Below are 25,668 nucleotides of genomic sequence, written 5' to 3' on the forward strand. Positions count from 1 at the left end.
TAGCCCTAATTCCGGGCTTTAAAACTCTATTAGTTTTACTAATTGCAGATAATTAAAAGCCGAGTTATGGTATAATAGAAGTTAAAACCTATAGGGTTTTAAACTAGGATATTTAAAACCAGATAGGAAATACTCTTTAGAAGAAAACGGCTTTAATGAAGTTATCGGGTTTATGATAAAGCCCTAAGTCTGAAGTCACGTGACCTTCTTAAAAGGGAAATAAGCCCAAAAGGGGCAGTATTGACACTCCCTTATATCTTGCTTATCTAAGCAGATATTGCTTAGGTAAACAGGCCATAAAGAAGCGCATAGGCCATAATATATGGTAATAAAATCCTAGGCTTATATCTCATAAGTTTATTTTTTTAGAATTTTATTTTATAAAAGACCTTCTTAAAGATAAGGTATTTTACAATTAGCTAATAAGACTATTAAAATCCGTGCCTTTAAAAGTCTTATTAACCTTATTATCTTACTAAAAGAAGGCTATTCTCTCTTGCTATTTAGGTTCCTTTCTTAACCTCTAATCTATCTTCCCTTACCTCTTTCCTTTATAGTAGCTTTCTTTATTATTATAATATTAAGGGGTAACTTTAATATAAGGTAAAGGTTAAAAGTAAGAATAAATTCTTAGTATTTTAAAGTATATAATATTAAATATAACTAAAAGAGATTAAATTAAAGCTACTTCTTTTATCTAGGGAATAATAAAGGTTAGTCTCTTATACTTATATTTATCCTGCCGATCTTCCAGGCAGCAGGCCATTGCCTGCGATCTGGCGTTCACGCTGACCGTAAAGCTATTCACGATGGTCGTGATCCTTGCCCCACTTCTAACACAAGTCCCCTACCTATTTTTCGTGCGGAACCAGTTCTGCCGCCCATCCCCGCCCTCTGTGTAGCTTGCCAAGAGACGCTAGTCGAACTCAAAAGTGAGCGAATTTCACGAGTTCTTACGGTATGAAGGAATACGAACCGCAATCCCGGCACGTAAAGGTCTAGAACCAAAATGGCCACTAGAGCGACCCTTAACTCGTCGTCTCGTATCAAGGGTTCGCAACTCACCCCACTCCCAGACGCGTCAGGCAGATAACTAAGCGGGAATGGAGGTTGCGGACAGTCACGACGCTCCATTAAGCGACGTCTCCGTGACTAGAGAACCTCGCCAAAAGTCGCACAAGACAGCTGTGCCACATGGTACCGATCCTGGCGTGTGGCAGCGCCGCACATACCAACTCGTGACGGAAGCAGTGGCTCCGGAATAACTGAGACTGGACCACCACCAACAGACAGTGTCCAAATTTTGCCTTTCTTTGTTCTCTTTACTGTACCCCTGTCGATTGTTTGATAAAAGAACGTGGCTCCCTGGTTGTTTCTCGTTCTCTCCACGCCACGTCAAGATGGGAATGCTTTTACGATTGCAAGATCGCCACAGGCTTTTGAGGCTTGCCCTCTCTGTCTGCTGTTTACTTTCATTTACCGGGTTCCTCATACAAACTCTCCTTTCCTTTCCCGGGGAGTGGGAAGTTACACGGCCAGAAAGCGTGCCTTCGCCAGAAAACGTGCCTCCGCCAGATGCGCTTGTGAAACCGAATGTCACCGTGAGCGGGCTGGTCTTTTACGGCCGCAAGAGCAGAGTGGAAAGTATGAGGTGTTACATAGAGGTGAGTATCACAAAGGCGCCATGGACTTAATTAACCCCTGCAGCGAAACTTGGTAGACAACGGAGGTTGGCTTGACGAAGTCCTCTGGGTTGTCAATACAAAGAACCAGGATGATCTCTCTTATCTAGACGAAATAGTCGCCAGCAACCCGACACGACACAAACTGCTGATACCCGAAGGACACCTGGCGACGTACACATATTGGAAGGCTTGGCAGCATCTGGAGCGTGACAAGTACTACGTCAAGATTGACGATGATATTGTAAGTATCGAAGCCTCTTTATAAGCACCTGCTAACTAGTATAGCTCTGGATAGAAGACGGTGCCATCCCCAAGCTTGTCTCCCACAAGATCGAAAATCCCGACACATTCGTCGTCTCTGGAAACATCATCAACAACCCTCCACTCGGCTTCATGCACTACCGCATGGGTGCCCTTCACCCATATTTGCCCGAACTCGAAAAGCCAGACCACGTCATGAATGCCAGCGATTTCTGGAAGCCCTCGAAACACCCCTTTTGGAACGGTCCCAACGACACCGTCTGGAATCCTATGCGTCCCCCGCCCGAGCACGAGAACGTCAGGTGGCTGAGAGTTGAAGATGAGAAGATGATGTGGCAGACTCCGGTTCACCAGCTTACATATGCTGTCTGGGGTGACAGTTACAAGAGTTGGGCTATCGCTTCCCAGATGCACTATTCACTGTTTGAGAATATCGAGAAGGATACTCTGGATCTTTACAAGTTCGAAAAGCCTTGGACGATGCATGGGGATCGCATACGGATCAACTTTATGTGTGTCTATGCCAACGATATCCTCGACAACGGTGTTGGACACTGGCCGGGGAATCGAGGCGACGAGGACATGATCGTTCTAGATCTTCCAAATACATTGAGACGACGTAAGTAAGCCGCCAGACTCATGACTTGTACTAACGGTTACAGCTGTTGTGATATTGGGGACTGCATTGGCATCCCATTTTCAGTACATGGATCAACCAGATCTGGCAAAGACGGATATTCTCTCACGATATCGATCCCTTGCGCAGGATAGAGCCTGTGATAGGATGACATCCAAGACATGATCTTTCCTTTATCTGTTATTTTAGTATTATCACTTTTATAAATAGGGGTAAATATAGAGCAGAATACCATCTCCCTTAGAACAGCAAGCTTTTGCGATATTCGGTACTGAAAAGTGGAATTCATCTCGATTATGGTAAGCAGTGCGAAGGATTCATGAGTGCCGAGATCAGCCGGTGATCAGGGGAGTGATCCATAGTTCATGTGCGGGATCATTGTTTAATCTAACGCTGTAGCTTCACTTGTTGGTCCAATACCTGTAGCTAGTTCCTTGAGAAATGTTAGTTGCAGTTGAACTCTGTACAACCTCAACACTTTTTTATAAGACTCGGCAAAAATTCAAGCCTCTTCGGATTGCATGCTGTTGACTGACCATCACTAGCGCTTACTATCAGCCACGGTCCCGATTGTGATCACTTTGCTTTTTATTCAATTGCAATTATCAGGCAGTGAGATTCGCTAAAAACCCCTCTCTCAGCATCCTTGGACTTGTTCTTTGCATCATCTGGAACCCCAGTACCTATTACAGCTCCACCATGACGTCCTGTCTTCCCACTTGGCCGTTGGCGCTATTCGGCGTCATTGAGCCCGCAATGCTGTAGGTCTCTACCAAAGAATGCCTTTCTTTGCTAATTGAATAGCGTCTGGGCATATGTCAACTTTCTCGCGGATCCATTCAAGTACTTCGCCGACCAGACCCCCTTTTTCGCTGCAACAGACGACCACTTTACGCCACAAGCAGTAGCCTTGTCCTGGCAGATGGCTAATGTGTTGCTGTTGCTAGCACCGATAGCTCTCATCTGCTGCTGGACCCAACATCGTGAGATTGCCATTGGATACCTGGTTGCGGTTGGATTCGCCGACTTTGGCCACATCTACGCCATCTATAGAGCTGGCCCCGAGTATCTCTGGGACGTTGGTTCTTGGAATGACATGACCTGGGGAAATGTCGGCGTGAGCGCGTTTCTCAACGTGAATCGATGGCTGACTGTGTTGGGAGTCTTTGGAAAAGTTGGCAGTGTAGATCGGACCAAGAAGACGGTTAAGGGGCATTGAACGAATCACGAGGCCGGATAACTATTTACGGTTCAAGTCTGTCAGGGACTTGAAGAGTTTGTCCAGTGTCGTTAAGAGAGCCTGTAGACCTAGTGCTACATTGGGGCAGTTATTCGACTCGAACATCATGATGGGTTTAGATTCGGGCAGACTCAGTCAATAAGATCACGTCTAGGGAGAACAGCACCCCTGTCATTTCTAGGCACTAGTACATATCGGTTGTAGATGGAGCGCTATCCTTGTTGAACAGCACGCTACCCCTGTTTATCTGATAAGATAAGATAAAATGGAATCCGGACATTGCAACAAATATTCATCTAGACACTTATAAACCCAAGCCTCGGAAAAACGCCTCTTCATTTCTTTTATGTATACTCAGCGTTTCTAGTTTTAAACTAATCAGAATCTATGGAGTTTGCCCCTGATTTTTTCCACAAGAAACGGGCCCGTTTCCACTCCCCGACCAATCACATCTATCTAGCAGGACCGCACTCTTGGAAACGGGTCCCGTTTCTAGAATCACACTAAGACGCGAAACGCGTAACCTTCCTCGCCTCCTGCTTAGAATCAGACCGCTAGCAAAGGTGAATAATCAGCTCTCGCTGGCCTTTACTCTCACGACAGCAGCTTCTTTATCTCTGCATCTACCAACCCTACAATGAATTTATCTCCTGAGGATCTTTACTGGTTAGACAAGCTCGGCTCCATGTCATACTAGCACCCTTTTATTTCCCGCCCCAAAAGTTCGTCGGTTGCCAAAGGACGAATGGAATACAGGAATAGGGTAATTTTGGCTAACCCGATGGCTTCGCGTACAAGGCATATTACGGGGTATAGAATCAAAGGGGAGAACCCGGAATCTCACTCATCCTTGGCCAACGCCGAGACAGTTCTCTCGGAACCACGGCCAGTACACTTCAGCAGCCCACTGGGCCAGACGTTGTAGGCACCATACCGTCTTGTACACGCCCACAACGTCAGAGGAAGACCCGAACGGGTGCTGAAGCCACAAAACCGTCTTGCGTCCCTCTCTCGTGGTGGCAGCAAAGCTCCAGTCGTGCCCATGCACGAGAACGGCAGGTAGAAAGGGTAGTCCGTCAAACGAGCCACCTGAGCGGTTGACAAGATGCTCGAGAAATCGCCATTGCGCCGAGTGCCATGTTCCAATCTGCAGCGCTGCTACTTCCGGCCGGGTTCTGTCTCGACTCTTTGTCTCGATACTGATGGCGATGGGTCGCTTGCGGAAAGGTTGAAAGTCGCTATGATTGATCACCTGGGACACCAGAGAGCGGCGCAGTGTTTGGATAGCTTCAGAAGCAACCGGGTCGGCTTTGGGATCGAAGTATACGCAATAGTCCACCATCTTGGCGGGCGTGGTTGCGGGGAGATATTCGCGAATGATCTTTGCCGTCGTGCATGGTGCAACACCAACGAGCTGATCCCGTCGCCGTCGGCCGTAGATGGCCGAGTATAAGAGAGGGTTATGAACCATCTGGTTCCATCCCAGCTCGTTCTGCTTTGATACCTGGCATTCTGCAGCCTCTTCGACAAGACGGGTGGCCTCATCGACCGGAAGAGTTGGTCCCAGTTGATCGCCATACATGTGATCCATGAAGACGCGGAATGTGGCGTCTGTCTTTGCCCGTTCCCCGATCTCGGCTCGCAAGGAGCTCGCCACGATCCCAACCCCACTACTGCTGCAGCTCTGCAGCTCCAACAGCAGGTCAGAGAGTGCAGGCGGCAGGGAAGGGTCTGCCAGGGAAAGCTTTCGCTGCTCGACGCCTTCTGTGCTAATCTCCAGGCTAGCAAGCTGTTTCGAGGGCGAGGACCGGCCTGAAGCCGAGGATTGTGTGTCTGAAGCGGTCGGAGTCGGGGTCGGAGCAGGAAGAGAGGTTGTCGGTGACGTAGTGCGCAAGTATCCCAGCCCTTGCCTGCTGCTGCTGCTCGCTTTGGGCGTCCTGTTCGGGTCTTCGTGCACCTTCTGCCTCTTAGGCGCTGGTGACTTGGGGTCGTCCATGCCCAGCCGCTTCTTGGGCGATTCGGGCGGCGACGGAGGGTGGTGTTGATGCGTGTTGGTCGACGTGGGATCGCCCAGGCGGGGAGTGTCGGACGGGCCGTGGGTTGTCGATTTAATGTACGCGAGCCAGCTGACGATTTCTTCAGATCTCATTCTGCCTGCCGCATCGTTGCGGGCTTGTTTTTAGGCCTTCTGTCGCAATTCGCTGATGGTTGTTGCATTGAGGGGTTGACGTTGGATGGATCGTGTTGACAGCTGACGTCGCCGAGCAACGGCGCTGACTATTTGGTAAGCACGTGATTGAGTTACCCGAAACTCCAAACCGCACCAAGAGTTGTTTAATAATCAATCAAATTCGTCTGCACCGCCCGAGAAACATGAACGATGAGACCAGTCGACGCACTCGCCATTTGCCGAAACGCGCTCGTGGTTCACGTGTGTCGTGGACGCGTCAAAGCCCTCAACGCTCGCGATTGCCACCGGCGAAAAGGAGAAAACACTATCGCACGCAAGATGGATCGTCTGCACTAGAAGAAGCAATAGCATCTGCCTCCATTCCTACGCAAAAGACATTCCCATTTGACTACATTCCCATTTGACTACAAAGGGGAGCCTCGGTCTGAAGAACAGTTCACAGGACCACTCCTCAGCTCCACTTAGTCACCTTTGAGCACGATTACGGTCCACCAGCAGGAGTTGATCATCGATGGAATCCGGGAATGGGCAAAAAAGACACCGAAGGCAGTACTAGCAGGCTCGAAAAACGCCTTGACAATGCATACGCGACGTTAGAGTGGTGGGAGACAGTTGGGTGCGAGCTCTGCTTTGAATGGGAACGTGCAGCCGGGTCACACAATGGAGAAATGTGATCGCTGGCACGGCTGCGATAAAGCAAGGTCGATTCTCAAATGGCTAGAGAGCCACAGTATCCCCAGGTTCTTGGGGGGCCCTAGCTCCTGCAGTATGTGCACGCATACATGGTTCCCGTGCGGAGATATTCGCCCGTCCCAGAGCATCCATGATGCAGGATCCAAACAGGAGAAGGCAAGACTGGTAAAGGAGCTTCAATCGCGGCCGAGCTTTGATGCCCACTGCGAGCGAAAACTAATCATAAGGAGGGTCATCGTAGCTCTTTGCTTATATGACGACCAGTTCTTTGCCAAGATGCTGGCCAAGTTAGCATCAAATAACGATGATATGGACCTATCACTAGAACGGAGCGCCCGAGCCTGGTTCGAGCATCGAATTCCCCATAAAGACAGCTAGATACCGAGGCTCCTCTTTATCTTCGAGGCATTGATAGTTGGCTTTTATGTCCGACAGAATTATCGGCTAGGATTGCCACCGTTTAATAACCTACCCTAAAACCCGCCTGGGGTTTATCGGAGTAGCGTAGCCCCAACCAGGCTTAATGCGCCTAAATCGACCCCGCCTACCAGGTATTCAAGTCGGGAACGCGCCCCATTCCCGCTTCGGCGCCAATCACCTATCCCTAACCATCCTTGTCAGATACCACCTCAGGAATGGGGCCCATTCCCAAAATCCATCTCATTTCCCAAATTATCAGGGATCATTTGGGAATGGGGCCCGTTTTCCCTAGTGAGACTAATGCAGCCAATCATCATCCTGTTTAAGTCCAGAGTAGGCATAGGAGCCATCGCGGCAGTAGGTAGGCCCCGCAAGGGAGCAAGGGATCCCTACCTACCGGTAGTCATGTTCAGATCTCCTTGCTTGCGCGAAGACTACCAACGCGTTCCGGACCCACTTTTTTCACGTAATTGACCCGGGTACGAGCGGGGTACGAGAGGTCTCTTGGAAATCAATTACAGCCAAAACACCATAGAAATCATTCCAAAGAGACTTATGACTTCCCAATCAGTCCCTGGCCAGGCACTTAACGCCGCCGACCCTAGTAGCTACATCACAGAGGAAAACAGCCGCCGTGAGCAACCTGACGATTTCACCTGCAGACCCGTATTCAGCCCGACTATACGCCGCGGCGCCTACTTCCTTCCTATGGAGATGCCCTCACGAGACCTAGAGGTCAAGCTACTGCCCCAGACGCCTCTAAAGCTTTTCCAGCTTTTCCTGCCTTATTCCCTCATCGAAAGCTAGGTCCGTTACACCAATTCCTGGGTTCAAAGCTTACTCCAAAGCCGTCACTTGGGCCCGGCAAGCCGGCTGCGAGGCTGGTACGAGACCTCCGTTGCAGAGGTATACGTATGGCTTGCCATCCTGATTTACATAGGAATTCACAAGGAATCTACGGTCCACCGCCATTGGGAGACTTCCTCGCTGGGGCATCAAGGCGCTGACCATAGTATACGCAAATACCTTACGTACGACCGCTTCCAGCTTCTTCAACGCCACATACGAGTCTTTAACCCATTTAACATCGCCGATACACAGCTGCCGAAGGTATTCCAAGCCGTGGATGACTGGTCTGAGCATATACAACGTGTATCTCTCGAGCTATGGACCCCAGGCACGAATATCGCTGTGGATGAGTGTATGACCCGCTTCACAGGGAGGTCATACGAGACAACAAAGGTCCCTAATAAACCTACGCCCCTCGGCTTCAAGTCTTGGGTTGTGGCTCAAAAAGGCTTCTTCTTACGGTGGATTTGGCACCAGCCGAAGAAGAGATATGGACCAGTTGGCCTTCAGAAGAAGCCGCGCCGGCACCCAAGGAAGAAGAGCCAATTTCCTAGTCAGCTACGCAGTCAGAGACGAAGAGATCTATATACGCCTCTCAACCCGACTCAGAGCGTGGTCGTTGCCCTAGTTAATAAGCTGCCAAAAGCCAAATATCACGTCTTCATCGATAACCTCTTCTCCTCTACGAATCTCTTCACACATCTTCGCCGGCTAGGCCACGGGGCCATAGGCACAGCCCGCCGCAACTGTGGCCTGTTTAAACCCTTTGCATAGCTCAAAGTTGATGACACTGCCGGCCGTAACCTTCTTCGGTTTAGCGAGATTCGAATGGCCCCAATAGTTGATCATAAGGCAAGGTCATAAGACTAATTTACGTGTGATTCCCTTATTAATTTGTCTCTTGGCTTAGCAGGTCAACTAAATCGCGTGGAAAGATAACGCCCTCGTGCTCTTCCTGACTTCCGTGTTCAAGGGAGACGAGGTTATCAAGCGGAAGAGGAAGCGGCCAAACACCATGCAAGCTCGTACACAGCCGATACAGCGTTTTTTTGGTGAGGAAGCTATGAAGGAATTCGAGATTCCTTCTTTTGCTGCTACTTATAATGACGAAATGAATCATGTAGACCGAGGAGACCAACTGAGAGCATCGCTAGGTTATGATCACCGCATTCGTCGGGGCCCTTGGCAGGCTCTGGCCTGGACCTTCCTCCTCGATGTTGCCCTCATTAACAGCTATCTATTGCAGCTATACGGAAACCCAAGTTGGAAGAGATATAAGTCGCAAGCGGCGTGGAGAAGCTGCCTTGTGGATGCCCTCATCGCGGCTTATAGCCCGGCCTGTGAGGGAAGGAAGAGATACAGGTCCGGCAATGAAGATCTCAGCGACCCGGGCCATCAGCTCATCTTCCGCGGCCGTACGAAGAATAGTCCCTGCCACGCCTGTCAGGGCTATCGCTGTGGTGTTGCGAGATCACAAGCTGCGGCGCGTGCCTTGGCGGAGACTGACGGGAATAGGGTCAAGAAGAAGGCGCCGAAATCAAGGTACGGCTGCGGGCTTTGCAATGTTCCTTTATGTAACTCGGCAAATTGCTTTGACTTCTATCACCATAGAAAATAGGTGGGAAAAGAAGTACCTTTGAACAGCTTCATTTTTATTGGATCAGACCCCTGCGGGGTACGCGTTGGTAGTCTTCGCGCAAGCAAGGAGATATGGTTTTGTCACCCATGTGGTAATGTGCGACCGTAAATTCCTTCCGGGATGAAACTTTCCGTACCCCGCCCGTCCTCTGACGATGACAGGGGGTAATGTGGGCCTGTGACCAGCCTGAAGTCTTAATACAGCAGAGGGGATAGCTGTCAACCTAGCACTGATACACGAATGCAGACATTGAAAATAAAAGATCAGTGTAGATTTAAGTTGGCTGACAGATGGTGCAGTCCTCTACAACTGAGCTGAGGGGGCCATATCAGAAACATAAAAGATTTGAAACAGACAGCCCTAAAACCTCCCAAGCCAACCAACAGATCAAGTGCGCGGCGACACGTTGACCGCTGTCGATGTCAGCGTCACCTTGCTCATCAGACTCGACAGCACCTCTTCTTGACCCATCGCCCTAACTGCATCCTCCTTGTCCAGTAGGAGATTCCAAAGCAGTGTCTCGACATTGACAGCCAGGCCAAGAAAGGCATCGCATGCTTTGCTCAAGCTAAGGGTATACTCGGGCCGGTTGCCGCCAGTACTTGTGACACATTTGAGAACGGACCCGACCCCTTGCTGGATGATCTTTAAGAGCTGCGTCTCCACGTCCTGCTTCGCAGCTTTGAATAAATCCGCGGCAAATCGGACTGTATCAGTTGCGGCATCCCTTAGAGCGTTCTCGTTCTTCCACGCTACGGCGTCGGGCCAACCTCTGCGCTGGAGACGCAACATTTGACGCAGGATAAGCGATACGTCGTTACAAATCTCGCTCAAACCACTAGAAAGCAGAGTATTGTAATGCGTTCCAGGTGACCTGGCTAACCTTTGGCTCGAAATGACCCGCTTGGCACAGTTTTGCAGATCAAGCAGTGCGTCAGAGTAAAGCCCTTGGTATTCTGGCAGATATTTAGTGCAACTGCGTCTGGTTGAGCTTTGGCCGGGACTTTGTGGTGGAGGAGACGTAGACGGTGACGCTATTAGGGTACATGATTAGTATGGGTATAATTGTTTGCGACGAATATGAGGACGGGTTGGGGTGGAAGTGAAAGTTGTCCCTCACCTGAGAGTGATCTGGAAATCTCCATGCACCGGCGCCTCATTTCAGCCATCCACTGCTCGTCTTCCCAATCACCCCTCAACATGCCGCAAGTTTCAGCTCCGATCAAAATCTGCAGCTGCCTCAGAAGACTGGCATGGGAGTGGTAATTCATCGCGTGACTTGGATGGAAGCCATTGACTCTTGGAATGGCAACGAATCCACGCCCTCCTGGAGGACGGACCCTCACTGTAACAGGTAACTTAGGTGTACTACCAAAGCTCTCCCCGAGCCTGAGACTCTCAAACTTCCAGGCATCTCCCTTGCGGTTATCGGACTTGCCCGCGCTTGGCAACCATATCTTGCCCGCACAGAGCAGAACATCGGGCTCCTTGTCGCAAATGATCTGCGTCGACGCGCGAAATGACTCTTCGAGCTCGTCATCTCGGATCTTTGCAACGTCTTCAGACACATATGGCAGCAAGTCGACGATGGTAATGTCGGTCCGAATGTCGAGGGTTTCACAGGATACCGCCCTGAAAACGTCGTACAGGGCATAAAGGGACTCACAGCCCCCAATAACGGCGTCGAGGCCCTCCTCGAATGGGTGATTGTGTCGGGGTTGCTGTAGGGTGATGGCGATGCCGCCCTTGACTGCTGGGCCTGCGAGCTTTGCAGTGGTTTTTATCTCGTCGCTAGATCGCCTGAGGAACCGTCCCCGAGCCTCGATGCGGGAGACATGATTAGAGCGCTCTGTTTGGTAGTGAGCGACGGGCTTGAAGAGTCGTCGGATCCGGTGGTCGATAGCCACATCGAGGCAGACTTTGGGTCTTGTTTCCGAAGTCATTGAGTTGGCTCTGCGGGAGGATTGTGGTAAGAAAAAAAAAAAAGAAGAGGGTGACACTTTTCAAGCAATTGTGGAAGAAGGTCAGAGCCCAATGTGTCTCTTTACACCGAGTTTCATGATATTCCGTCACACCAACGGTCTATTCCGCTCTAAAAATGGATGCACCCCTTCTAGGACATCGATGTGGTACACCGAATAGCCGCTGTGGCTGCAAGACTTCCTCACGGTTGGCTCCGTAGCCTGGACGCTGCAGGATCCTTTACAAACCCTGGTGGCCAAGGCAGACAGCCTGCAGGTATTGTGGCTACGAGAGTCACGTCATTGGCCGGTAGAAAATGGGCTGAACATCACGGTAGCTGAGTTTAAAACATATTCAATAGGCTAATGTGTTGAAATAAGGCTTAGCAATACGCACCTTTTGGATGGACCATTATAGATGCGATAGGCTGCTTCTCTTCTAAGGTTGTTTACCCGTGGGTCTAGATTGAAAAGAGACCCACTATTCTAGTGGGCAGCAAAATTCTGGGACAGGTGCATTATTATGGGACAGTCAATTCTGGCTTTATTCCGGCTTATAATAAATAGAGAAAATACTAGCTAATAGAGCTGACCTGGGGCTTATTAGAAATTATCTTGATTTTTCTCTGCGATGCGTGGCTGTTGAGAAATATGTTGTTAAAATTGAGGCTTCTCCTGTTACGACCCTCGCGGTTATGTCACGTGGTCTCCACAATTCGTTGGAACCAACACACCTATCAAATGAAGGACCGACAGCACACCGGAACGGCGTCGGTCCAGGACCGACGCGAGCCAGGAACGACAGCGTTCCTGTTCACGATCGTTCCCATCAGGATATCCGAAGTATATAGCACACGCTCATTAGCACTTTCTTACATACTAGCTACCCCAGCTATCAATACAACTTGGTTACACTCAATACCCATTGAGCATATTACCAGACGTGACTTACGCACCCACTCTCAGAGTACGCGACCTGATTCACTGCCAACATAGACCAGTACGACCGGTTTATCCCCTTAGGACCTACACGATCGTCACATCTCCTGGGTCGTGATTTGTATGAAATGACTAACTACTAAAAAAGAGGAGATTTTGATGATTTTAGTGAAACCACCAGTTTTAAGAACTACTTTTTAAAAATTTAAATAGTAATAGAAAAAGCTTCGATAAGTAAGTCTATGTTCTTAATTTTATCGTAGATATTTTTGTAAGAGTATCGGGCAGGTGCAAAACTAATCCAATAGACCAAAAGATCCGCCAGTGTCAGCACAACGTGCTGGCACTGCCTGCCACATCAGTATATAAGGAGGCCCTCAGGCACTTCGCATCCTTACAATTGCCCCCCTTCTAACAGCGACACGTCCCGGATCGTTATAGGTGCCTCTACAGGTGTCAAATGTGACAGCCTGCAACATGCCTTGAAGGGTGTCATGTGATGACACTAGGCTCAATTGGGAAGTCGCAGAAATGCGCCTTCCCCTTTGCGAGGCTTCGCCGAGAAACACACAGACAACAACAACATAATACATCGTTACATTTGACAACAGGTCTTACCACTATAATATAGCGCCTCACGCATGCTGTAGCTTCTAAACCGGGTTTCCTAAACGCCACCACGAATAAAGCCAGCCAATCACGACCTAGTATCAACTGCTGGGCCCCGCTTCAGGGCCTGGAGCACACAACCGATGCGAACCCCCAAGGCTAGCCGCACCAGGCAACTGCACACCGCCTTGTGAGCCTAACGTAAGCCTAACGCAGTCACAAGGACCCGGCGACCCCTCGGGGTTCGAACCGGCGACCTCCCGCACAGCCAGAAGACCCACGTTGTGCTGACACAATTGTAAGAACACCCAGGTTATGCCGGCTTTCGCCGGCAGGTCGGGAAATTATCGGATAGTTACGTGGGCCAGAGGCCACGTCAAACTCTTCCCGTCGAAGACTCGGTGGAGGCTTCGGCAAGTTGAAGTCTAATAACAATACGGAATCTACCCTTTCATCTCTGATATCACCCTGATCGTGCCAATTAGGCCCATACCTTTACAATTTTGCTCGTATTTATTTATAATGTTAAAAGTTGGGCTGATTTTGGTGAGGACCCGGCTAAAAAACCTGTCTCATAATAATGCACCTGTCCCAAGATTTTGCCGCCCACTAGAATAGTGGGCTCCTTTTAAGCCGAGCCCACGGGTAATTGAATGCGGGTTAGGCAGCTAGGGGCGGTGTCTACTACCTATCTCCTTGAGTGCGTTAAGGCTACAACCAGGTCACGAGCAGGGGTCTGATCCAATTAAAATGCCGCAAATTAGAGGTACTTCAATTGCCTCCTATTTTATATGGTGATAGAAGTCCCAACAATCCTGCTGGTTACAAAGGGCAACATCACACTGCCGGCAGCCGTACCTTGTTTTTTTTGGCCCCTTTTTCCTCGTATTGGTGTTGATGCCGGTTAACGGCTTCCTCTTGCTTCGTGACCTAATTTGACCGCAGCGGAGGCCAGGTGAGTGGCCCGTGCGTTGAAGGATCCCCATGAAACATTAGGAGATAATCTAGTCATCAACCACTTCAAGGTACGACATTAGCTTATTCTCATCCAAGCTATCCCAGTTAACTTGATGTCCGTCCCAAGCAAACCGCACGCTCCGTGATCCTTCCACGGCTTGTTGGAAAGCCACACCCGCTTTCAATAGAGCCTTCGAGACGTGATTGTCAAGCAAGGAAGCAAGACTGCTCAACTCATCCTCACTAAGGTTAAGACACTGCGTCGGACTGATCTTAAAGGGCTCTGTGTAGTGATGAAGAAAGGGTAAGATCCCTTCGTTGCGATCACATATTGCTATCCACTGCTTGCCTTTGCTGCAATGGTGCTCGTAATTCTTTTGAGTCCAATGTGTTCGTTGGAGGACTTGCTTGATAAAGGAAGAGTCATTTCGCATCCGGCCTTGCCGATCGGCTTCCACCTCCTTGACGAGGCTAAATTGGCTTTGGCGCACAAGATATTTGCAAAGAGTATCCATAGAAGCATATTTGTCTACAAGCAAGACTCGATGCTGGATACGAGAGATAGGATCCTCACCGGGTAAGGGCACGTCCTCGCGCAGACAAGCCTTTCGATTCCAAGACTGGACCATCAAGTGGAACTGTTGAATGGCGAGGCGGCTTGACATGGCACAGGCAAGTCTCAAGACCCGCTCGGTGGGTAGTTGACCGGCGCGGAGCGTGGGAACTTTGCAGAGCAGGTTCTCGGCTCTGAACTTATCCACAAGCTCCTGCAAGCTTTCAAGCGTTACTCGAGGCGTCTCCTTGCCGTTGACTTGTTCCGTCTTTGCCTTCTTGTCTGCAGACACTGCGTCGGCCCAATCCCCTCTTCCCCTCTTTGTCGACTTTTTTTTCGCCGGTGCTGCTGATGGTAAGGTCGTCCTGGGAAGATCAATGCACCTGGCGCCATGTAAGGCATAGACAGGAGCCATGTTGTCCTTTTTACAATACACCACCTTCTGGAATTGTATCTCTCCTTCACGGTCGGCAAAGTTCATCGACCGAGATACGCAGGGCCCGTAATTCACAATGCCGTGTTGCTGTCCTGCTAGGGTCACAATGGCTTCCCCGGGTTTACCAACCATAATCTTGTAGTCAATGCCCGCTCTCTTGAGCGTCGCGGGGGCAATTAGCACACATTGGTGACTGAGCCCTTCAGAGCATTTGGTGAGGTTCCATTTTGCCCGAGCCCAGTTACGGCACTTGGAAATGTGGTGCACCTCGACGACAGTCCATAGCTTGTAACCGTAATAAACCTCGTTATATGAGCACAAGCCATGATGACTCCCGTCAGCTTCGTCTTCCCAGGTCCCGTCTTCTTGATGAAACCGGTTTGCAGAACCGTCGAGGCCAATGTGATGGTATTCTGAGTGCAGATCTTTGAGATCTGGATTCCCAAGGATGGCAGGTCCTGGGTTAAGAGCCTCGTTAAAGGGGGTGTTTTTTAAGTGCCCGATGATGTATGGAATGGAGTGGTCTGGCGGGTTATCGATAAACCTATTGAGGAACTCCTCGGCTTCTTCAACAGTCGGTTCTCGGACTGGCTCGGAGCAGAACTTTGACCAGTCAAGCCTGCACCTACCCTCTAAAGCGAAGACGTTTGCGTAGCCTTCACCTTTGGGGCCAGCCTTGAATCGAACGCCTGTGTGCCGACAGTGCGTATAATCTACATCAAGTCCCTTTTGGATTTCCGCAGGGTCGATGCCAGGCAGAGGGACAAAGACTTTGTTGTCGAAGTCGGGGTCAGACATGTATTTATGAAGCACCTGCACGAGACCTTCCCCCATGTCAGCCGCTGATATGGTGAATTTCGATGGCGAGTCTGGTGCTGGAGCATCTGGCGATGTGAGGGGGGTGTCCGAGGTGGTTGGAGGGGATGTGTTCTCGGTCGTGTCGCTGCCTCGAGAGTTTGGCGTGGTCGGGAGCTGCATGGCTCTTTCTTCGGGCGTAGCGCTATTGGACCGCGATTGCGTGCCGACCTGTGCGCCGGCGGCCGTGGGCTGTGTTTGCTGATTGGTCTCGGTCCTGTCGCCGCCGCTAGATGGAGATCCCCTGCCGACTAGCATGCCGCCCGTGTCGTCCTCCGGGGCTGAGAACCGTGCCGATCGGTGATCAGCGGCGGCAGACCCGACGTTGCCTTCTCCCTGAGCCGCATCGCCCATGACCACGTCGTCCTCTTGGTCGTTGGCTGTGGCCTGCCTGGATGCGGATCGGGAAGCACTGGCCGCAGAAGCCGCCGCGTCAGTGCCCCCAGGTGGTGATGGTGGCACCTGCTCGCAGTCTCGCATGGATGTGTCTTTGTCTTTGTCTTTGTCAGAGCCACCGCTTGATGGATCTCCGGTGGCCTCAGTGCTGGTGGCCGAGTTGTCGCCGTGGGCGTTTGCTGGGCCCTGGCCCGGGCTACCCTCATCGTGGCTGTCGCCTGGGTGAACCGGCGGTTGCTGGGTGTCATTCCTTCTGTTGTGTGCTTCGATGTCGTCTGTTTGGGACTGAATCCTCCCTATCCGGTCCTCAAGAATGCTAATGCGAGTAATGATCTGCTCCGCCCATGCCGGCGGTTTATCTTGCTGAGTAGCATGTTGAATGGTAGACATCTTTGACCGTCTCTGTGGTGTTGCTTCGGATGGCAAGTATGCCCTGATGTCCTGAAGGAGCCGCTTTATATTGTTCAACTCGTTCCGAATATCTTTCCAGTAGGGAGATTCAAGCTCGGACATGATTTTAGAAAGATGCGTGGTTTAGAAGGTGATATTGGCGAAGTGCGCCAAGTAGCTGGTGGAAAACAATGAGCGAACGAGGCGCGGCTTGATGGCAGGGGCGGTTGTTTGCTTAAGTACGATGAACCTCCGAGGCTTATCCGAGGGCACCCTGGTCTCCTGATCTGAGCACCATTTGCACTTTTTGCCACCTGCTCCCAGCATGCATGCGACCGTGGACCACCCCACGATATGTACAGTAGGCCCCACTCTGGGTCTTGGATGAGATAGGCGACGGTTGTGCATCAAACGGAGCTCTCTTCGTTCATCCAGGTAACCTTGATCCCTCTACTACCCCTCTCTTGAGTCTCTCTGAGTTCTGTGACTCTCTGTTTTCTTTCTTCCTTAACCTCTCTCTTGTGTCTCTGGGTATCTCTCACCCAAAGCTCTCATTAAATCTGCTGCTGTTTTCCCCTACGCTCAGGGTAAGCGTGCCAACACGGCCGCGAGTGTCCCCGGCAACTTATGGGTTGATCTCCCGTTTCTGCCCGACGGCATCTGCTGATGGTCCTGAGCTGGACCGCGTGCTTCAACTATTCTTTCCTTCAGCGATGATGAATGTCACTGCGTAATAATCACGGCCCAGGCAAGTGGTGTCTATAGTGCACACCAAGGCCATATCTGTCCGACAATAGAAACGAGCCAATCTAGTTAATAAATCTACTTCTGTTACAAACGCTGCTCCTACTGCGACTTGATCACACTATCAAGCATGTCTCGTGCCATTATTGCCGTTTCAACATAATCATCTCCCTCTTCGAAGTCTCCCAAAAGCGTCTGGACGCTTTGGAACATTATTTTTGCCCTCCTCCCCGCTCCTTGCGTTCTTTGTTTCTTCCTTGCAAAGGTCTCAGACCCTTCGTCATCTGAAGCACGACGGCGTCGTTTCGGTTGAGGCGAACCGTCTCCACGTTGCAAGGCTCTCTCCTGTTGAGCAAGGTTAGAGTAGACAGGTGATGCCGAGGGCGAGGCTGCTGGCAATGAAGCTGAAGCGGTACGATCTGCCATGCCCAAGTCAGTCATCAAAGTCATCCGGGCTCTCGCTAGGGCCTCACCTTGTCGTTGACTCTTTGATCTTGCGATCTCGGCGGCTTGTTCTATTGCCATGTCAGATGTCACCTCATAGACCGGGAAACGAAATTACTCACCCTCGACGAGACGAAACACTTCCTCCAAATCGCACTTATTATCTTTATGAAGCCTAATCAACTCGACATTGACTCGTCCCTTCAGCGTTGCCACAGTGCTGAGTCGAATGTATTCCTGAAAACAGTGTACAATGGCATCCACAACGTCTTACCAAGTCAGTTATTTTCACCACAATCGTTGCCAAGGGGGCAAGTACTAACGTTGCTCCCTATCATACCAGCGCCTTGTCCATCTCACGGTCTTGGGCCAGAAAGGTGGCGGACTTTTTCCTGTGAAGGAAACTTTCCTGCCATGAAGATGAAACAATGCACGCATAAACTCCTGGCCCAGCCGGCTTCGGTCGCCTCTAGGGACAGCTTCTAACGCCTCCCCCACCGCAAGGCTAATGTCCGTGTTCTGTTGGGACATGCTCTGAAGTACCTTAACACGAGCTCCCTGACCTGCTCTTCCTGTTAGACTGCCATGGGAGTGGCTCAATGGAACGCTTACCCTGTTCATCACACCATTCAGTCCTCTTCCAAAGACCACGTACTTTCTCAGTAGCCCGGCATATTGCCTCTAGCCGTAAAAAATCGTTTAGGTTAGCGCTTTTCACCATAAAAACTATAAATGCACCCTTTGTAAGCGCATCAGGGGTGAGTTGGATAGCCTTCATGACTGAATCTTGTTCGAGGACCAAAGTGAAAATTCTAAGCAGAAGACGTCTAAGTTCTAGTTCACGTTCAGCTTGGATATCCACGCGAAGGAGAGTGTTATTGTGCTCACCAGCTTTAGACATATGTGAGAGGCGTTGCAATTTCAACTCGCGTGGCCACCAGCTAGGTACTTCCCCGAACCATCTGCCACCCGATGCTGATTTCAGTGGCGACAGGAAAACTGACACGAGGTTGCGTAGCAGCAAACTATTAAACATCTTGGTTCGCGAATTAAAGAAATCCTCAAACTCCAGACGGGATCGAATCTCGATTATGTGGCTCGAGTTGCCATTGTTGGCTGCGAAGCCAGCTCTCATCTCCGTGACTTCTTGAATGACAGTATCTTCAGCTTTGGAGCTCTTCAGCAAGGCATTTGACATCCAGGCGCTTAGGGTCATTTCGAAAATGGGGATAGTATCGGTCTCGTGTGTTTTAAATGTACTATGTGAACGAAAACGGGGGTAGTTTTCGCGGACATGTGAGGCTGAACCACAGGGACACTGGCTTCCGGACCGCTCTTTGGAGTCAGATCGAGACGTGCGTTCGTTATCCGACCGACCGCGCTCCGATCTCTTCGGACGACGAGCGTGGCCGCCGCTATCGTCGTTGCTGATATCGCTGTCATCGTCGTTGTTGGCGTCGCTGTCATCGTCGTTGTTGGCGTCGCTGCCGCCGTTGTCCATGACTCGGCACAGTCAGCCCTGTTGCGTCTTAAAAACGATCATGCATATACAAAATGCCAATGCAAAGGCAGCTGTGGAGAGAGCTGTTCCAACAAGGCATGTCGCATCGCATGTTCCCAAGACACATGTAATGTCAGGGAAAGTCAGTGCGGGAATCGATTGCCGGAGGAGCTCAAGCATAAACCCCCAGTGATCGTGACAGGGGCCGGAAGACTTGGGTCGGGACTCAAGGCCACCGAGAAGATAGCAAAGGGTGATATGTTTTTGTATTACTTTGGACGGTGTGTCGGCCAAGACGAAATGATCCGCTGTCGGAAAGAGCTCTTCGAAGAGGCATACTATAACAACAATGGATTTATAGTAAGATATTACCTATGTTTTGTGGACACTCTCTAACTGACCATAGCTGTTCTATTTTATGAAGGTCTGCGCTGGTTTGTTCATTGACGCTGCACACATGGGTAATGTTGCAAGATACGCAAATCATAGTTGTAACCCGAATTGCGCCATAGAAAAATGGGTTGTTGATGGAGAGCCGGTGCTGGTCTTTCGGGCGCTGAAGGACATCGCAGTTGGTGACTCTATCTGCTTCGACTACGGCGCTGCCCCATTCATGAAGATCGTTGAGGCCACCCCAGACTTTTTCAGGATAAAATTGTCTTGCCACTGTGGTGTGGCGAGTTGCAGATATAGTAAGGAGGTCATAATGGAGGTGCGAAGATGATGGAGGATTTTGAGATAAACTGGATTCCTTTGGTAGTCTCTTGCCTATAGAAACTTGTTTTGGTGAAACTCAACAGAGGCCTAAGACCAGAGACTTGTGTGGCTCCCACCGCAACAACAGGACATCCTCCACAGGGGAGAGCCTCGATGGCAGGGGCAGAGCCATTCAGTTTGTGGAACCTACGTCAACTGTCTTTTGCCGCGGAACGCGGAGGCATGAACCGTGGGCTGCGATGGACCACTGCATCAGGTGCGTCAGCTTACTGGGACAGGCTGGCTGAGCCGCTTGGGTTGCCGCCGACACTGGCTGCTCCTTTGTGTGACGTGCAACAAGAAGCCGCGGCGCCGGGTGGCACCAAGCGGATGCGTCGAGGCAATGTTACAACAAGAGGCAATCATATCGTCACTATTGTTTGATAGTAGTGAATTGAAACTATGTAGCCCCATTGCTCACTGAGGGTGAGTGCTTTGAGTTAACCTCGATACTCCCTGCCCTTCGTCACCCTGCTCTGTCGCTAAGCTTTCGTCGTCGGTTTACTCTTGCAGCAAATCCCCCCTTTGCAAGACCCATCGTAATTGCGTCTTTCTTTGCCCATGCCTCCCTTTATCAGACCGACATTCGTCTCGAAAAATGTGCTCGACGACGGGACAGAAGACCATGGGGGAGAACACCGTTTAATTGTATGCCTGTAGACAGACCCTCGTCGAATGCAGCTTCCGTTGTCCCGTCATATTGATGCCCGGCCCTCGATACCAAGGGTCCTAGGCACTCCGTCTCGACGAGGCTGGGTTCATGACCGGGAGATGGCTTCTGGTGTGCCAGTGGGATTATGGGTCCCAAGTTGTTGACTAAGATTGAGTTAAGCATCGGGATAATCTTGGCTTGGTGCGGCGACTTACCCTTTTGTTTCCACCTGCACGAGTACCATAGAAATACCACCTTCACCTTGGTAATGTACACCTGCCAATCTATAAATTGCAAAGTAATCGATAATGAAAAGTAGCTGATGCCTAGCTCTGCCCTTAGCATAAATCCTACGTCCTTCCATACTAGTAGTATGTCAAATAGGTCGAGAATGGGTGCTAATGCAGCATATTGAGGGTTAATGATTACCAATGCGGTGAACAAATGCCGTTTCCAAGGGATTTTGACCTTGTGCTTAAGGTTCTCAAAAGGATGTTGGCGGCCCATGGCGAACTGTGAAGACAGGGAGCAGGGAAGGCAGTCAACGCCTGGCGGCCTTGCCTCATATACCGGCAACTTTCCAGCTTCCACAGGCGAAGGCAGGTGAGGGGCGTCTTGAGCTACAGCCCGCCTGTCTAAGACATCCTTGGCCTTGGATCATCCTTGAGTTTCTCTGCAGCTCCCTGGAGAGCCAGTATCGGGCTATGATATTTCATCAAATAGGGCACATCCAAGCTGAGGTGGGTTACACGCCAGCCCTGACCTGACTTGCGGTCTGTGGCGGTGGTAACCACGCAACCGCACCACTTCAGTCTGCCGAGTAAGCGCCATTTTACTGGCTGCCTAGGATCCCAGCGATGGCATGGGAGGGAACAGGCAGTCCCCGGATGTTTCCTCCTTATTCTAGGGCTATTATGGATCTGCAAAGAAGCCTCCCGGTATTGGTGGCTTGCTGACCAGCAGCCCACACCGGCAACAGGATATCCGACCCTCCATGAGTTCCCTGAACCCCGCGAGAGAGCCAGGATCGGTGATCCCGGAAGGGAGTGGAAGCAATTAATGTATGGACTCTGATCTTGAAGGGGCGTGTGAGCCTGCCCGCCTTAGCGTTCTTTTCTCAACCGCCTGAAGATGCTTGAGCTAAATGGGGCCTGCATATCGGTGGCCAGATAGTAATTGGTTCAGGGGCACGAGACTGACGTCCTCTCCTGTCACATATACCGGCCGGGCCCCAGGAGGGCCCTCCTTAGTTGACGGTCAATCTAGCTCCCTTGGATTGTATTATAAGTAGCCCTCTTCTTTCTCTTTCCTGGAAGTTTCACGTACCTCCCAATCACTCAAAACTCCACTACTCGACCGAGTATATCTGTGACAGCAATGGGGCTCCTTCGACGACTCCTTCCACGTTGCGCCCAGTCCAGCGTTCGTTTGCATTACCCACGCCCGTCAGATTGACTAACAGTCGTCATAGGAAGAAAAATGGGCTTCCTTCGTCTGTCGTCTGGCGTCTATGGTCACAGATAACGACCTTGATAAAGCCAAAGATAGCATGGAAGACTTCATCCAGATACTCCACAAGGATGGAAAGGAGAAACTTCTCAATCATCTCTTCGACATGCTGTACTCCCAAGAAAAGACGCCTCGCCGATGCATCCCAACAAAGCTTCGCGAACTCGTTCGCATCCTTGACGTGGCTCATCCCCTCCCACGAGAACACCCTTGGGTCAAAGGCCCCCCAACAGTGGACAATACATACAACTCCTTCAACGTCATTTATCAAATGAAGGAAACCGCGCAACTTCACATTGACATGAGTCGCGTGTCAGAAGACAACGGTCTTACCATCGTGGCCATTGCGACGGGTTGTCTCTCTGCGGCTTCGGGCAAAATCTGTTGGCCCAGATGCGTTCGTGCGGCCGGCCTCAGCATCGCCGACCAGATTCAGGCTCGTACAACCAACAAGGCTCCCCCACCTTATGTTCCCCCTCCCCATAACTATCCCTCGGGAGGTCCTCGGCCAGCGAAATTCATAGTCGGACCTGATGACGAGGAGGAGAACAAACAAGGCTGAAGATCGGACGGCGCCGGGGCACTGGATATGGGGACCCTTGTTCTTTTGCGATGCGTTACTTCGGTCTTTGATGCAGCACGAGGCTCGCGGATGGGACTGGGAAGGAGGAATCGGATGCATGGACCTTCGTTTCTGCAGCGTAGGCTCTCGACCTGGATTTCGTCGCTCGTTTGTGTTCTCCCTAGATAGCAATCTCACACTCATTTTCATTCTCCGAGAACTCTTTGCCGTGTATCCTTGACCTCACTGGATTCATGCGTGTGGAGCACGTATTTTCATCAGACTGCCCCCTTGGTCCTAATTGGAGGAACGACTTGCTGAGCTGTGCGGCTCACGACGACAATCACCAACAGGGTCGCCCCGGGGAGGACAAGGGACCCTAGCGTGAAGGCAATCGGTGCGCATGGACTCTGGCTGGAGGGGGTGTGCCTCTGCCTACCTTAGCGCTGTTTTCTCAACACCCCCGAACCTCCTCCTCGAGTTGCCGAGTCCTCTGACCCGAGGGACTTCCTTCTGCTGGGTCTGGAACGTGAATTGGTGGCGAGCCGATCATTGGTCCAAGGAGCTGGGCATGGAGATGAGTTGCTCCGTTGGCAACGGCGGGCTCTGTCACATATACAGACCACCCCCCGGCTGTGAATTACATCAGCAAGCTTACCGTCCCTCGCATCTGACATCTGACCGTCTTCACGTTTAAGAGTTGTTTAGATATCGATATGAATCAGGTGTGCTTTTCATGACCTGCCACAGGTTGTTTTGCTAGGCTTGGACTCGCATAGACATAGTGTTTATTCATTGTGACCAATTCCCAGTGACAGCCATCGTTGATTCTCCTCCATAAACCTCTGACGGCTATTCTCCTCCTGGAGCCTCGATCCCCCATCCTTTCATCTCTTTGGTGCGTTCCAATAGACAAAGCATACAATCGCTACCATCGTGACCACACTTTTTACATTTGGGGGGATCTCTAAGTGGCACGAACTTCTGGCAGTTGCAACACTTCACATTGATACCTTCATAGTATTTGAAGTGTATACGAAGTCGCTTCTCCTTAGGCACCCTCATACCCTGTTGTCGTCGCCGTTCCGTCTCTGACGGCTGCAAGATCTCAATGTCGTCATCGTTGGCGTCCTTAATAAGTTCTTGTCGAGGATTCTTGCTTTGTCGAGGGTCTTGGAGATCTGTGTTGGATCTCCTCTTTCTGGGTCCTTGACTCTCTTTGGGTTCAGGAAGTAGGTAGGCCTTATCGTTGCTCATCTTGGATTGTCGCGAGATTTGTGACTGGGTTGGGAATGGAAAGGCAACTGGTTGACTCTGAGGCGGCAAGGTGTAATGGTGGAACAATTTAACACACAGTAGTTTGCAGTGGATGCATGCCTGTATTTGCATCTAGCAACCGGACAGCCCCCTGTCGATCATCGTGCCCAGTTCGTGGCAGGCTTCCTCCATAGACATGCCCCTCTGGATGATGAGCCTGGGCACAGCCGTGTCCAGAAGCTCCCTTTTTTGGGGAGCGATAGAACAATCCATAAGGAGCCCGTGAAACTTGCGCGCTAGCATGCCTGTATCCTTTAACCAGAGGTCATTTGAACCAACTTTTACCTCCAGGTCGCTTTCTTCTTTCGAAGGTATAAAAAAGAGCCAGTACGTGCAATGATCACGCTGGACAGGTATTGAAGCGACCTGGTCAGCAAGAGACAGACCCCAGGCACCAGCACTATCTGTTGAGCCAGAAACCAGAATCGCGATATTGTACATCTTCCATCCCACGCCGGTGGCTGCCCTAGGAATGTGAGGGACAAGACTGATTTCGCTTGTGGCTGGCTAATAGTTAGCATTGTTCGTGTCCGAGTGTAAACACATACTGCGGCCATGTCCCTCTTCTCCCATAGCAATCTGATCCTGGTGTTGTTCCCTATGCCGGGCCTTGCACCAGACAACGAGGAAACCCAGTACGCCAAGTGCCAGAGCGGACAGCGAAACAGACAAGGCAATGACAGTAGAACGCGATACCATTGCTAACGTGGCTTGGGTCTTGGTGGGGGCTTTGGAACGCCAGTTGTGTCGTACGCGCCGCGGCCAAAGTTGTACGTGCTGTGGCCAATGTCGCACACGTACATGGAGTGAGGGCGGTGAAAGAGGGCGAACCAGGTCGGTGTGCATGCTGTTGCCTTGTGGGCTTGCACTTTCCTTTAAGTAGGCATCACTCACAGCTGTTGTTGGTTCAGTCTCCTTCTCTGCTGATGAGAGGCATGGGCAGACTGCCCACACACCAAGACAATATGCCCAGTGGGGCCACGCTTGTGCCTGTTGATCAAGATGGTTTAGTGCCGATCTGTCCGTGCCGTATATGGAAAGGTTGGCCCCTCTTTCCTAGTCTCACGCCTGAGCACTCGCTATGGGCCCGCTAGCCGCATTCGCCTGTGGACAAGTAGGCGCTAATGGTAAATAGGATTAGCGCCCCGGGAAATTTGTCCCGCTGTCCGCCGCTCCATCACGACACGTCCTTCCTTCTGACTTCAACGGACCATGGACCAGAGGCTGAAGGCTGACAGCATGCATGACACAGAGCCTCCCGGCCTCTCTTATCGACACCAACCATGGGCCTCGGCTCAGGAACTCGTCCCTGATCAATTTGAGCCCCACCTCAGTTCTACGCGTGCCACAACCGCTCCAGAGCTCACAGTTGTGCATGAGAACCCGGCAGCAGCCCAGAAAGCACGGAAACAACCGCCCCTGAATCTGCACAAGACATTCATCTCACTCTGTAATTCTCTAACCCAAAGAGA

General features: G+C 50.9%; 4 protein-coding genes across 4 annotated transcripts; 1 reads left to right on the forward strand and 3 right to left on the reverse strand.

Annotated features, from left to right (window-relative positions):
• Positions 1-1,827: 1,827 nt before the first annotated feature.
• Positions 1,828-3,802, forward strand: LRP88_12994 (uncharacterized protein; the record flags this gene model as incomplete). The annotated part of the gene is made up of 3 exons (XM_083249378.1): positions 1,828-1,930; positions 1,981-2,569; positions 3,388-3,802. The coding sequence occupies 3 exons, from the start codon at positions 1,828-1,830 to the stop codon at positions 3,800-3,802; spliced, it is 1,107 nt and encodes a 368-aa protein (XP_083094863.1).
• Positions 3,803-4,667: 865 nt separating this feature from the next.
• LRP88_12995 (uncharacterized protein) lies at positions 4,668-5,972 on the reverse strand (the record flags this gene model as incomplete). Its single annotated transcript, XM_083249379.1, has 1 exon — positions 4,668-5,972. The coding sequence occupies one exon, from the start codon at positions 5,970-5,972 to the stop codon at positions 4,668-4,670; it is 1,305 nt and encodes a 434-aa protein (XP_083094864.1).
• Positions 5,973-10,002: 4,030 nt separating this feature from the next.
• On the reverse strand, positions 10,003-11,558 carry LRP88_12996 (uncharacterized protein; the record flags this gene model as incomplete). Its single annotated transcript, XM_083249380.1, has 2 exons — positions 10,003-10,453; positions 10,975-11,558. The coding sequence occupies 2 exons, from the start codon at positions 11,556-11,558 to the stop codon at positions 10,003-10,005; spliced, it is 1,035 nt and encodes a 344-aa protein (XP_083094865.1).
• Positions 11,559-14,128: 2,570 nt separating this feature from the next.
• Positions 14,129-16,834, reverse strand: LRP88_12997 (uncharacterized protein; the record flags this gene model as incomplete). The annotated part of the gene is made up of 1 exon (XM_083249381.1): positions 14,129-16,834. The coding sequence occupies one exon, from the start codon at positions 16,832-16,834 to the stop codon at positions 14,129-14,131; it is 2,706 nt and encodes a 901-aa protein (XP_083094866.1).
• Between the last annotated feature and the right edge of the window lie 8,834 nt (positions 16,835-25,668).

This window comes from Fusarium phalaenopsidis (assembly GCF_050370095.1).
Source record: "Fusarium phalaenopsidis strain FUZ10S chromosome Unknown contig_32330, whole genome shotgun sequence".
Classification (NCBI taxonomy): Eukaryota; Fungi; Ascomycota; class Sordariomycetes; order Hypocreales; family Nectriaceae; genus Fusarium; species Fusarium phalaenopsidis.